General features: G+C 35.8%; 2 protein-coding genes and 1 pseudogene across 8 annotated transcripts in view; all 3 read left to right on the top strand.

Annotated features, from left to right (window-relative positions):
• zgc:66433 (uncharacterized protein LOC321250 homolog) overlaps positions 1–6,399 on the top strand; it is a 47,423-nt gene extending 41,024 nt beyond the window's left edge. For all 7 annotated transcript variants that reach the window (XM_058797303.1, XM_058797306.1, XM_058797302.1 and 4 more), the window contains 5 exons: positions 683–1,053; positions 1,879–3,199; positions 3,968–4,092; positions 4,441–4,528; positions 5,599–6,399. In XM_058797303.1, coding sequence (XP_058653286.1) covers positions 683–1,053; positions 1,879–3,199; positions 3,968–4,092; positions 4,441–4,528; positions 5,599–5,762 — 2,069 coding nt within the window. In that variant the 3' untranslated portion in view covers positions 5,763–6,399. The remainder of the gene's footprint in view (positions 1–682; positions 1,054–1,878; positions 3,200–3,967; positions 4,093–4,440; positions 4,529–5,598) is intronic.
• Positions 6,400–8,335: 1,936 nt separating this feature from the next.
• Positions 8,336–10,496, top strand: LOC131553146 (serine/threonine-protein kinase pim-3-like; annotated as a pseudogene).
• An 837-nt stretch (positions 10,497–11,333) lies between these two features.
• kdm3b (lysine (K)-specific demethylase 3B) overlaps positions 11,334–13,338 on the top strand; it is a 29,910-nt gene continuing 27,905 nt past the window's right edge. Inside the window, 1 exon segment of the mRNA XM_058797301.1 lies at positions 11,334–11,815. Within this exon segment, the coding sequence (XP_058653284.1) occupies positions 11,654–11,815 (162 nt within the window). The 5' untranslated portion in view covers positions 11,334–11,653.

The following is a 13,338-nucleotide window of genomic DNA, read 5'->3' as shown; positions in this document are numbered from 1 at the left end:
ATTCTATTACATTTTAAAATATAATCAGATTACAGTTAAATTTTTATAGATTACATGTTTACATTTTCACAATGGCAGTAAAGTAAATTATTCATAATTTGATAAAGCATGAAATATATTAGGTAAAAAAAAGTCATCTAAAAGTAATCAAAAAGTAGTCAGAATACATCACTTTATGTGTGTAATCCAATAGATTATGTTAATAACTACAATTTATATCATGCAATTTGTAATCAGTAATGTTAGTAATACCTTTATTCTGTAAAGATGCATTAAAAGGATCGAAAGTGACTTCAAACAAATGCTATGCTTTTGAATTTTCTATTCATCAAAGACTCCTGAAAAATGTTTCACGGTTTCCACAAAAATATTAAGCAGCACAACTGTTTTCAACATTGATAGTAATAATAAATGTTTCTTGAGCAGCAAATCAGCATATTAGAATGATTTCTGAAGGATCATGTGACACTGAAGACTGGAACAATGATGCTGAAAATTCAGCTTTGATCACAGGAATAAATTACAATTTACAATATATTAACAGTATAAAACTGTTATTTTATATTGTAATATTTCATTACATTATTTCAAAAATCTTACTGACCCCAAAATTTTGAAAGGTAATTCAGTAATTGTTGTTACTAATTCAATAACTGTTTTTCTTTTGTTCAATTTGGTCTAGATTTGCCCGGAGAACAGGTGAATGATTCAGACCGTGAGTCGTTTGCTTCTGAACAGGAGGAAGAGGAAGTGAGCGACTCCGGCCAGTGTCAAAAAACTTCTGCAACATCCTCCATCTCAGCTGGAGACATCTCTGAAGGAGAGGAACATGTTCCTGTCGAGGATCACGTGCCCAAGTCTGAGGTCCCAGAATCCTCCTGGGAGACTCCAGTAACACTTGAGCTGCAGACCGATGACTTCCTGTTGGACACAGGATGTGAGGTCGTTCCTGAGGAGCAGGGGTCATTGCTGGAGGAAGTGTTGAGCTCCCTGAAGTGCCCTCTTGCTTCAGGACTAGCACTGGAGCATGAGAACATGCTTCTTCAGAGTGAGGTACAGCACATTCAGTGTCAGAGAACGAAACAATGAGATATTCCATCTGCAAATTAGTTGGTGTAATGGTTAAATAATATTGTTTGCATTCATGTTAGTTTTGGGGGGGGAAATTATATGATTTTCATCAGATAATTAAAATATAATGACTGTAAAATAATCATGTGGTGTAATCATCGTGTGGTGTTTTTCTTAAATACATACCTTAAAAACATGTACATATCTTAATTATTATTTTCAAATGATTAAAAATATATTTCAAATGGTTTCAAATGGTCAAATTATTTCAATTTATCATAAATTATTTATTCAAAAATTCCATTCAGTTTAAGTAATTTTACAACCCCAATTTTACAACCCCAACAGACTTTGCCCTGTCATAATATATATAAATATACATATTATGTATATACAATATATGTATATAAATATACAATATATCTCCAAATGTTTATAATATTTTAATTTGCTTTTCTAAATAAAAAAAATTCTTAGTACAATAAAATGATCTGCAATAAATATATATTTATATTAAATGTTTATTTATTATACATTGATTTAATATTATTAACTATTTAGTATTATATACTGTGTATATAATATTCTAATATTCTTATATAATATTCTTAGTAATAAGGGATTATGCCACTACTTAACAAGAATGTAATATTTGTAATATTACTTCATGCCCCCCAAAATATGAAAATTGAATGAATATTAATTGTATTGTATGTATAAGTCATTGATGTATGAATTGCATTTTTAATGATTTTTTTATGCATTAGAGATGCCATCATGTCAACTATTTGTGATTCCTTTTTGCAGGTGCAAGACATAAATATTGAGAGTGCAGTTGCTCAGCTTGAGGGAGACAACATAGATCTTCTCAATCCCTCAGAGCCTATGGTGAGCACAAAGGAACAGTCTCCTCTGCCTGACTCGCTTTCTGAATCATCTGTGGATTCAGAGGAGATCTCAGAGGAGACCACAGAGGAGGAGGAGCTGCTGGAGGTGCCAGAGTCTGCTGAGGAAGAGTCTGTGGATGCAAGTCACCAAGTGCCTGAAGATGATGTTGAGAAACAAGCAGACAAGGCTGAGAGTGCCAAAGAGAGCGAAGTGTTATTAGAATCGCCAAAAACTTTTGCAGAAAATGTGAAAGAACGAGATGAAGATGAAGTCGATGAAGATGATGTTGAGGATGAAGCTGAATTGGAGAGAGAAACCAAAGACGGCGGAGATGAAGATGATGAATTGACGGTGGTAGAACCTGAGATACAGAAGAACTGTACAAATGATGTTGAACCTCAAGAGCTTGGAGATCAGACAGGTCCTCTAGAGCCTGAGAAAGATGAGACTTCAGCTGATGAAAGAGAATCATCTGCAGTCAATGTTGAGAACGTTCCTGAATCTGATCTGACAGCCAGAGATGATGTCTGGAGCTCAGTAGAAACCACTGATGAGCCTGAAGCCTCAGCAGAGATGCTTCTTTCTACTGTGTCTCCTGTGCTGGAGAGTCCAGTTCTCCATTCTCAGTTCTCCAATGCATCGATGTCTCCTGTAGAGCAGGAAGAGGAGCCTGAGACCAACAAGCTAGATGTGTCTGATGAGCCTCAGGAAGTGTCTTCAGAAAAACTCGAGGGTGTTTCCGAGCAGCAAGTTCTTGAGTCATCTACAAAAGAACCGATGAGAATGGTTGAGGTTCGACCTCAGTTCACCATCGCCCCTGCGTGGCAAAGGTCAATGGCTTCTGGAGGCGCCCAAGAGCAGACCCAGACCATCACACTGGTGCTACCAGAAACTAATGCTTCTAATGAATCTCCCCAAACAACTGAACTCATTACTCCCGTACAAGAAGAACGACCCAAAGCAGCCCGAGCTCAGAGTTCCCCAACACTTCTTGTGCAGAAAGATACGCCCCAGCTTCAAGAAGAGACGACCCCAGAGAACCCGTTTGGAGTGCGCTTGAGAAAGACTCCAGTCCTGCACCGCTATGGTTTAGATGGAGATGCACCTTTGACCCCCACTCAAACAGAGTTTTCAGGGGCGCAGGAGCCCCCGGACCACGACCAGAGCGGCAGGAAGCCCATCTTGCCAAAGAAGCCTGATCTGCTAGCTGACACTGTGATGTCTGTCAGGAAAAGCCCAGGTACCTCCATTCTTCAACAGCTGACTATATGTATACATGTTAAAAAAGATATTTAAAATCATCAAAACAAGATAAATAAATAAAATACCTTTTCTTACAAATTCTAAATTATTTTCATTACTAAAGTAATTTAAAAGTCTTGTTACTTTTTACTATATATTCAATTATTTTATTGCAAATTCCATTAAAATTATCATCATTAAAATTTGTAGCATTAAAAAAAAAAAATTATATATATATATATATATATATATATATAAGATCAAATTTATTTTGAAGGGATGATCAAATATTTTTATTGTGAAACTGGACAAAATACGAATGACTTTAATAGTTTAAAATTTTTGTTTAAATAAAATTATTACATTTAATTAGTAATTGTTATTGAGTAATTATATATTTTGCAATGTAAAATAGGACAGTTGCAACCTCTATAAAACTGCTTTATAGTGCATTCAGTTCAGAAAATGTTTTTTCTTTGTGTTTTTTGGTATTTATTTGTAGGCATACATTTAAATAATCACAATTTTATTTTAAGACAACTTAAAATGGTATTTGCAATGCATTTAACGTGACATTTCAGAGCGACGCAGCATGTTTAGAAAGAATACTGTAAATATTACAGGGCAGGGCTGATCAGGTTTTAATTGGATCCTAAAAAGTGGTGTTATTTTATATTATTGTTTAGTGTCATTTTTACTCTTCTGTGTTATGCAAGCAAAAAGTATCATAAAAATAATATGATGCATATTGTATGTCCTTTTTCAGATACAGTGGGAAGAATATCTGTTGGTAGCTCCGAGTCTCCAAGCTGGATCTCTATGGCCAGACAGAAACAGAGGAACTTCATGGAGATCTCGCCAGAAAACTCTCCAGAGAAACTTCCCTCGCAGGTTTGTGCTGTTGCCTCGTATAATGAACAAATATGTCATGTAAAATCTTGCCTGGTTCTCAAGGTGGTGTTTGAAAACTCTGTCTTATAGCATCCTGAAGCAACAGGACAATCATTCACACATATATCCTACTTAATCACCTCTGCATGTTGCAGCTGGAAAGATTTAATGATGTGAAATGAATCGAACACTAAAGCGAGTGAGGTTTTATTTCAGTTAGGATACGGAGTCATTTTTTGTGGTAATTAGTTTTAGCAAATGCTACAAATGCTTGATTCCTTAATGATATTTAGTGTTAATCTCTCAGATATTTTCCCTCATTTTTAAAATGTGTCCTCTTGTTCTCAGGGGGACGTCAAAAGACAGGATTCGCCAGCCAGTTTATCAAATCCAATCGCCAAAGAGCAACTGGCACAGCCATGTTCACCTTTACAAGGTAATAATCTTTCCATTGGTATCATTTGCTGTCATGGCCTTGCATAGCAAAGCTTTTATGGATTTAGCTTTGTTCTGTTTGGTCTAAAAAGTGCAATGACCTGCAAAGTCACAAAATATGGTTTTAATCTCTAAATAGCATGAGGTTATGTTTTAAGCTCAGATTGAAAAGGACATTTATATCAATAAATGTCTGCCCTCTAGTGGATATGTATTGTAACTGTTTAAATTTCCAATATAAATATTACACTTTTGTACTTTTTCTTGTGTTTACACTGCCAGACAATTTTTTTGTTTGTTTTTTTAAAGAAGTTTCTTATGCTCACCAATGCTGCATTTGTTCGATCAAAAATAAAATAAAAATGATTCTGTTGTCAAATATTATTACAATTTTAAAGAACTGTTTTCTATTTGAATATATTTGAAAATGTAATTTATTCCTGTTATCAAAGCTGAATTTTCAGCATCTTCAGTGTTCTAATATGCTGATTTGCTGCACAATTATTAGCCATTATTATCGGTGCTAAATTATTAATAATAGATCTTATTATCCTTGTTGAAAACAGATTCTGCTGCTTAATATTTTTATAGAAAATTTAGTACATTTAATACATGTCTTTACTGTCACTTTTGTTCAATTTAATGCATCCTTTCTAAATAAAATATAAATTCTATTTTATTTTATTTATTTATTTTTTGTGGTATACCCAAAACTTTTTAACGGTAGTGTATTACCGTTTCCACACAAATATGAAGCAGCACAACTTTTTTCAACATTGATGATAATCAGAAATGTTTCATGAGCAGCAAATCATATTAAAATGATTTCTGAAGAAGACTGGCGTAATGGTGCTATTATCGTTTTTACTGTATTTTTGATTTTTGAGAGACTTCTTTAAAAAACATTAAAAAAACATTTAATTATGCCAAACTTTTGGCCAGCAGTGTATGTGACCTATGTAATTGCATAAATATAATGGCAGACCTGTGCAATTGCATAAATGTCTGATATGATGCATAATAAACGAAGATGAATATACAAGCTGTTATCCATTGTTTTTGAATGAACAGTGTTCTGCTCCCTTGAACTGTCGAACACATCCATGGTAGAGAAGGAAAGCAAGAGAAGCGCTAACCCGTCCACTGCACCTTTGGCCCAAGATGAGCCTCCCTGGCTGGCTCTCGCTAAGAAGAAAGCCAAAGCATGGAGTGAAATGCCCCAGATTGTTCAGTGAAAGGCCCCACTGGCATATGGACTTCATAATTCTTCCCTATATTTACATACACATAAACAATACATCTGAGCAGTAATAGGAACCATATACAGCCTAATTTTGCTTAATCCGCCCGGTGTCATTTATGTTTTTCCTGACATCATAAAGGAAACCATGCACGTTAGACTGGGGCTTATGGGTAATACATTGCATTTGTATTATAACTTGGTTTGCAACAAAACACATTTACATTTTTACAAACATACTGTTATGTAGCACGTCAGAGTTCAGAATGCTTCAAACTGAGGAAAAAAAAAAATCCTAACAAGTTTTGCATACAAAAAAAAAAATTCAAAATGAGCCGTCATCAAAGCTGTGTTTTTATTTAGGACTGTGTGAATACCGTAACTGCTCTTTACTAAGTAACTTTGCTATGTTACATTATAGCCTTTAAAGTTAGTAACGCAGTTATCATGAATGGAGCGGAAGGTGTCTTTGTATTTATTTATCTCACTCTTGTATGTTTTATGTATTTTTGTATTTACGTGCACAGCTTTGTGACTTGTACATAAAATGTGAAGTACCAAAAAAAAAAAAAAAAATCAAGAAAAATAATAAAATGGAGCCATGTTTATTTGATCCAGCCACGGACACAGATGCCAGTTTTCCTTCCTCTTTCTTCATGTTTTTTTATATTCGTTTTTCATTCATTTCTGTATCTCCGGGATTGTATTGGTTATTATCAATTATGTAATCCAGGTAGTATTTAATGCATGTAATTGTCATTATAAAAGCAGAAAGTATGAGCAAAAGATAACATTAAACCATTTCACTACCAGTGAAAAGTTTTTGAACAGTAAGATTTTTAATGTTTTTTTTTTTGTTTTTTTTAAGAATTCTCTTCTGCTCACCTGCATTTATTTGATCCAAAATACAGCAAAAGCAGTGACGGTGGGGGGCTAATTTTAGAAATTAATACTTTTATTTAGCAAGGATGCTTTAAATTGATCAAAAGTGATGATAAAAACATTTATAATGTTAGATATGAAAGATGTTCTTCTGAACTTTCTATTCATCAAGGAAACCTGAAAAACATAACATAATGTTTTTTAGCAGCAAATCAGAATATTAGAATGATTTCTGAAGAATCATGTGACTAATGATGCTAAAAATTCAGCTTTGAAATCATGAATTACATTTTAAAATATATTCAAATAGAAAATAGTCAAAATATTTCAAAATTTTACTGTTTTTTGCTGTACTTTGGATCAAATAAATGCAGGCTTGGTGAGCAGATGAGACTTTTTTTTAAAACATTAAAAATCTTACTGTTCAAAAACTTTTGACTGTAAAATCCATCATGTGCTGAAACAATACAAATACAAACATTTTAACAGATTATTAGTTCATGTTCATTCACACATGTGAAAATACAGTAATGTGGCATTTTTAACCATTTGAATAAATGCTTGGACATTATTAGGAATAGTTCAGAAAAGATTTGCATTACGTCACTTGCTCAGCAATGGATCCTCTGCAGTGAATGGGTGCCGTCATAATGAGAGTCCAAACAGCTGATAAAAACATTATAATAATCCACCCCACTCCAGTCCAACAATTAACATCTTGTGAAACAACAACAAAAACTGTTCGTAAGAAACAAACTCATCTACATCTTGAATGGCCTAAGGTTGAGTAAATTTGATAAATTTAATAAAACATTGTATTTAAATCACAAAAGTTATGTTGTTTCCACGTTTTAGTAAGGTGGCAAATTAGAATACCTACAAGGTGATATAGGGCTGTAAATCAGATATTTTTCTGATTTATATTCTCATTTTCATTTTCACCTTTACACATGCTATCCTGTTGAGTCTGTGTTATAGTGAAATGTTTGGTGTGCTAAACATTAATAAGCATTAGCAAACCTTTCTTATCATACTCCTGTTTTGATATAGCTAAAATAAAGCCATAATAGTGTACAGACACAGACCTGAGAAGAGAGATCGGACCGAGTGGAGGTAAGGTGAATGTAGGAAACACGATGTGACTAAGCAAGTAAAGACAGATTTAAGGAAGAAGGCGTGGCTTACTGGTGGTACAAAATATATACACAAAGACTTGTTTTATAATGTCCAGAATATCATAATGAGCACTGATATTACTGATCATTGAAAGAGAAATGAATACAGGTGAAAAGATGTATTTTATCATCTTTCTACTAACACTTAATTATAGCCTATATGTGTCAAGTGCTCAGAGGTTACAATTGTAGGCTATTAATAGCCTACATACTGTAAATATGTATAGGCTTACATTTGAGAACATTACACTAAGCCAAAGAATAGCATTCTATAAACTATGCATGAATTAAAAACATACAACTGTCTGATTAGAATAATCAATCCAAGTGACAACTGCAAACAGATGAAGCTAGAGCTTTACTCAGAACTGACTCCAATTCTCTCAGTGATTCTTGCAAAAAACAGTTAATGAATTTTTAAAGTCAAGATATACAGTCTTAGTGTATCACATAAGCTACAAATAATAAAAAATAAGTATACAATAATATTATACATTTTGTAACAGCAAGAGTAATAAAACAGGTGAAAAGATATGAGAAAAATGTTGTAAAATACATTTATTTTCAATACACGTTGTGCAGTATGTTTTGACAGAATAAGATACAATTTACACACAACATCATTCATTAGATTTAATGTCTGTGAGGATCTCCTGCTCTATTGTTTCATGATTTATTTATTGATTTGTTTTTGTTATGATGTAAGTTTTATTTGTTTGCATTTTAAAAAATGAAGTTACAAAAGATCCTCTGCTGCGATTCCGAATAATACGATTTTAATACAGAGTCTCAGTTCTGTTTGAGCTCGAGACTCGCCTGCTTAGTTTGTGGCGAGTAAGGAGTGTGTTATAATCAGCAGTGTTTACAGTTGTTGTTGTTGTTGTTGATAGCGTTTTATCGTGTTCATTATGGGACAGTGAATATCCCGCGGAGGGACAACACTGACACCCACCGACCACACGGCGGAGCTCCATCCTCTCCTGACCAGACGCCTGTGGATATCGGTGAGGAGAGAGAGGACACAACACCGAGAAGAAGAGGCAGAAAAAGAGCAGGTTTGCCTCTTTATTCTGTTGTTTCTCTCCCCACAAATCCAGCAAAGCTCAGGGTGAGCAGGGTGAGCAGGACACTGAAGCTGTACTGATGGTAAATCAACATGAACATCAAAAAGTCTCTTAATCATTTACACACACCACCATCACATTATACAAATGCAGATAAATGAGTTTTTCCACTACATGTGATAAATGTTTTAACATAGTTTGAAAAAAATAAATATTTCAAGATTTCAAGTAACAAGGACTTTCCCTTAATGAATAATAATAATAATATGAGTATGCAATGTTTTGTTGATGTTATTTGATTAAAGCAAGCTTTTGGTTGATATTGCTGTCTTTAGATCAGACTTCTCTACAGGACGTCTTCTGTACTGTAGAGGACAAAGATCATCAGGAGTCTCCTTCCAGTGCTCCTGAAGACCCCTCGCTGTCGAGGCGTCCAGCCTCAAGATCAGGACAGTCCAGTCAGTCCATCAGCAGATGAGTCCTTCACATCTGAGACACCTGACGAGATCACGAGGAGCGAGGGTGAGTTTACTGTCATAACCAAAAATATTACACACGGCCTCTTCTTATAATTTATTATTTTAGGTATATCTATAAAGGAAAGTGTTTATGCTGTTAATAATGCAGCTGTAACTTTTAATAATGCAACTGTTTTTTGTTTTTTTAAAAAGTACATTTAGTCCTGCAGTGTGAACTTAGTCCTGTATAAAATAGGCTAAATATAATTATTTATCTTGTAATAGACCTCATTTGCTGGATGTATGCCATCGGCGAGAAGTTGGAGGAAGGATGCTCTGTCTTTGCAGGGACCCGCCGTGAGGACGGTCTTCCGGTGGCTGTAAAATTCACAGCGAAGACAGAAAACTAGCCGTAGCTCAGCCTTGTAAGTAGACTGTGCTCTCGCTGTCATCTCCTCTCATTTACTGTTTGCAATTTATAACATCTTAGATTTATGTAAAACATAGAATACAGATATTTCAATAAGCTAAATCCTTATTTCAGAAACTACTTCCATCTGACCATCATAAAAATTGGTCTTCCTTCTAGCCCGACCATCCCAGTCCAGTTCCTCTAGAGGTGGCTTTGACAGTCATGGCCAATCAAGACCCCCGCTGTCACCATATCATAGAGCTGCTGGACTGCAGGAGCATCCCGACCAGTACATCATGGTCTCAGAGTGGCCCTTGCCCTGAATGGACACGCACGATTTCTGGGGGCATCAGGGCAAGCTCTTCAGTGAGGCATTGGTGCTTCATTTCATGCGGCAAGCGATTGACGCTGCTGTCGCTTGCTGTTCCCGGGGGTCTTCCATCGGGACATCAAGATTTCCAAGCTCCTGATCAACACAGAGACCGTGCAGGTCAAACTGATCGATGTCGGTGTTGGGGACCTCCTGAAAAGCTCACCCTACATCACCTTCAGTGGTATGCACAGAATGCTGCTGTTTTATTCCCGGTTGCCTAAAGAGCGACCCGGAGCAGAGGGTTCATCTGGAGGAGACGCTCTCCCATGACTGGTTCAAGGTAAGTCTAAGACAAGTATTTTTATACCTTATGAAGTATGTTTGTGTAATTTGTATAATTTCTAATTGTGTTTCAGGTCCTGTAGGTCGTGGAGAAGAGGGTCAGTCTTGCGTCTGGAGGACTGACACACAGGTGACCCCAACATCTCTCCAGCTTTAGCGTCTTGCGGGCTGGCAGGCCTCGGTTGCATCTGGTGTCTTGGCTTGAGGCAGTAGTTTTAGCGTCTTGCAGAACTACTCACCTAGGGATGTGAGTTGTAAATAGTTTAGTTGTAGTTAGTTTAGTACTGCACCATCCAATCATATTATTAATAATTACACCTGTGAGCCACAATAAAAAGATTTTGAGGTTGTGAAAATACACACACACACACACACAAAAAAACTGTTGTTTTAATAGGAAAATATGTGATATTCTGTAAATAATATGAAAAAAAAAATTTCTGTTCTAGAGAGGTTACAGTTTATATTTATCACTTTGAATGTTAACTAGGATAATAAATAATTAAATAATAAACTTGCCAGGTAAGTATTACCAGGTAAGTAACATCTCAGAGGAGTTATACTATGTTGCTCTTCATTTGAAGCACATGAGATCATTAACCAAGATGAGTAATAGCCAGCAGCACAACAGCATAATAAACGTGATCTATTTTTAAATGTTAATTATAAAAATACTGCAACATATCTCCGGAAGTGCTCTAGAGAGAATGTATTTAGTACCATTCGAATACAGCATTATATGCTCCCTAATAATAATAAAAAAAATAAAAAAACCTATTTTGAAACTGGTGTAGGTGTGTAACTGCCCGTTCTTGTCAACGCGGACGCTTCGTCTCGTTGCTGCGCGACTCCAAATAAGCGCAAGCAAATCTCGCGAGAGTTTGGGACCTCCAAAGAAGTGCGTTGACGGTGAATGGCGCGTACAGTGTCCAGCGGAGGGCGCTGCTCCATTTCCCCGGTAGCCAGCGGAGCGCAGTCCCGCAGCAGTACGAGGGGTGCGTTTGATTACTGCACAGCTAAATGGCGGATGAGGACAAGGGGCTGTAGCGCGAACAATAACATCGCACATTCCCAGCAAAGCGTTTCTCAATCGTCTCAGTTTGCCGATGCGAATCCCGCATGCATAGCGTGCAGTCATTCATATGTGGCTATAGCAATTCACTGATTGAGTTTGGGCACGATTGATCGCGGATTTCAGCGGAGCTCCGGAGGAAGTCGGTCTCTTGATGGTGGTTGTAATATGGGGGACTCGCTCGGTCTGATCGGGAAGCGGCTGCTGCTGCTGCTCAATGACGGGAGCTCCGCGGCGGCGGCGGCGGGAGGAGCGGTGGAGCAGGCGGCCTGGCTCCGCGGAACCGTGCGGGCGGTCAGTGTGATCGGGCTGGCCAGCCCAGGGGTGGAGGTGAGACCGACACAACAACAACACCGTCAAAACAAAACAAAAACCGACCCGTGAGAACAAACGCTGACGCATTCGTCCGTTTCGGTGTGCAAAACTGAATTATGACTCTAGTTTGCGTGAGAAATGAGGAAGAGATATGTATTAAACATCTAATGTGTGTTTGAGTGCTAGTTAGCTAAGTGGCTAGCTGCAGATATGCTACTTAGACTGTGTTTTTTTGGGGTCATTGATGGTGTCTAGTTCGGCAGCTGACTAGTTTAAGACTGCAGTAGATTTAGTAAATGATCCATTTTGATTAAAAAACGTCCCACACAGTAAATGCATTTATCAAATCAATTAAACATACTGATTATGAATACAAAGGGAATGGCGTGTTGGTTGTGAAGTAATATTAATTTTATATGATGGGGGGAATGAGAGCTTTTATAAATGGTTTATTGCAATTCTTAATATATAGATAAATGCATAGAAAATTTGTGCAGGTGTACATATTCGCACATGCAAACCTCATTAATCGTCTTTTTTGTTGATTTTTTTTTTTTTAATTTTTTTTATGGTGATTTTTATTATCAGTTATTATTCATGGGTTAAATTAAATTAGGTTAATTTAATGGTCCGTGTATAGAGTACTAGAACCAATGTAATACAGCAGACATTTAGTATGTTCAGTGTATGGCTTGCATTAGTTAAGTATTATGTATATTCATATATGAACATGCATGCTTAATGTTGTGTATTGGCTTGATCTAATTTAAATTTTAACCATTGGTTAGTGATCAGATAGGAATGTAGTAGTCTGTCTGTTGTTACTTATTTGTGTGGCTGACACTTTTGGTGAAATGTACACTATGGTTCAAAAGATTGCATTCAGTACAATTTTACTTTGGGGAAAAATATATATATTACTACTTTTTTTCAGCAAGAATGCATTGCATTGATCAAAAGTAACAATAACATGTATAATGTTACAAAATATTTCCATTTCAGATGAATAGAATGTTCAAAAACAGCATTTATCAAATCATTCTGGAAAAAAAAATATTAAAAAGCACATACATTTTATTAACATTGGTGATAATGTTTCTTGAGCAGCAAATCAGCATATCAGAATGATTTCTGAAGGATCACCTGACACTGAATGAGTAATGATGATGCTTTGCATCACAGGAATAAATTACATTTTAAAATATATTCAAATTGAAAACAGGTTGTTGTTTTTTTTAAATTGTAGTCATTTTTCACAAGATTATTGTTGATACTGTATTTTGATCAAATAAATGTAGCTTTGGCAGTCACGAGAGACTTCTTTTAAAACATTAAAAAATCTTGCTGAACCCAAACCTTTGAATGGTAATGTATGTAACTCCATACAGAGTTATGCAGTAGCTTTATCATGTTTTTGTCCCTTTAAATGTCTCAGCCAATCAAACCAATATAAAACTAAATGCAGTAATAAAAACTGATTTCTTAAATACTACTATATTTTTGAGAGAAATCCCGGTGAGTCTGTTTAATAATAGCCA

Source organism: Onychostoma macrolepis, chromosome 14, assembly GCF_012432095.1.
Source record: "Onychostoma macrolepis isolate SWU-2019 chromosome 14, ASM1243209v1, whole genome shotgun sequence".
Lineage (NCBI taxonomy): Eukaryota > Metazoa > Chordata > Actinopteri > Cypriniformes > Cyprinidae > Onychostoma > Onychostoma macrolepis.
Note: the sequence above shows the minus strand (reverse complement) of the source record. Positions and strands in the feature narration are given on the sequence as shown.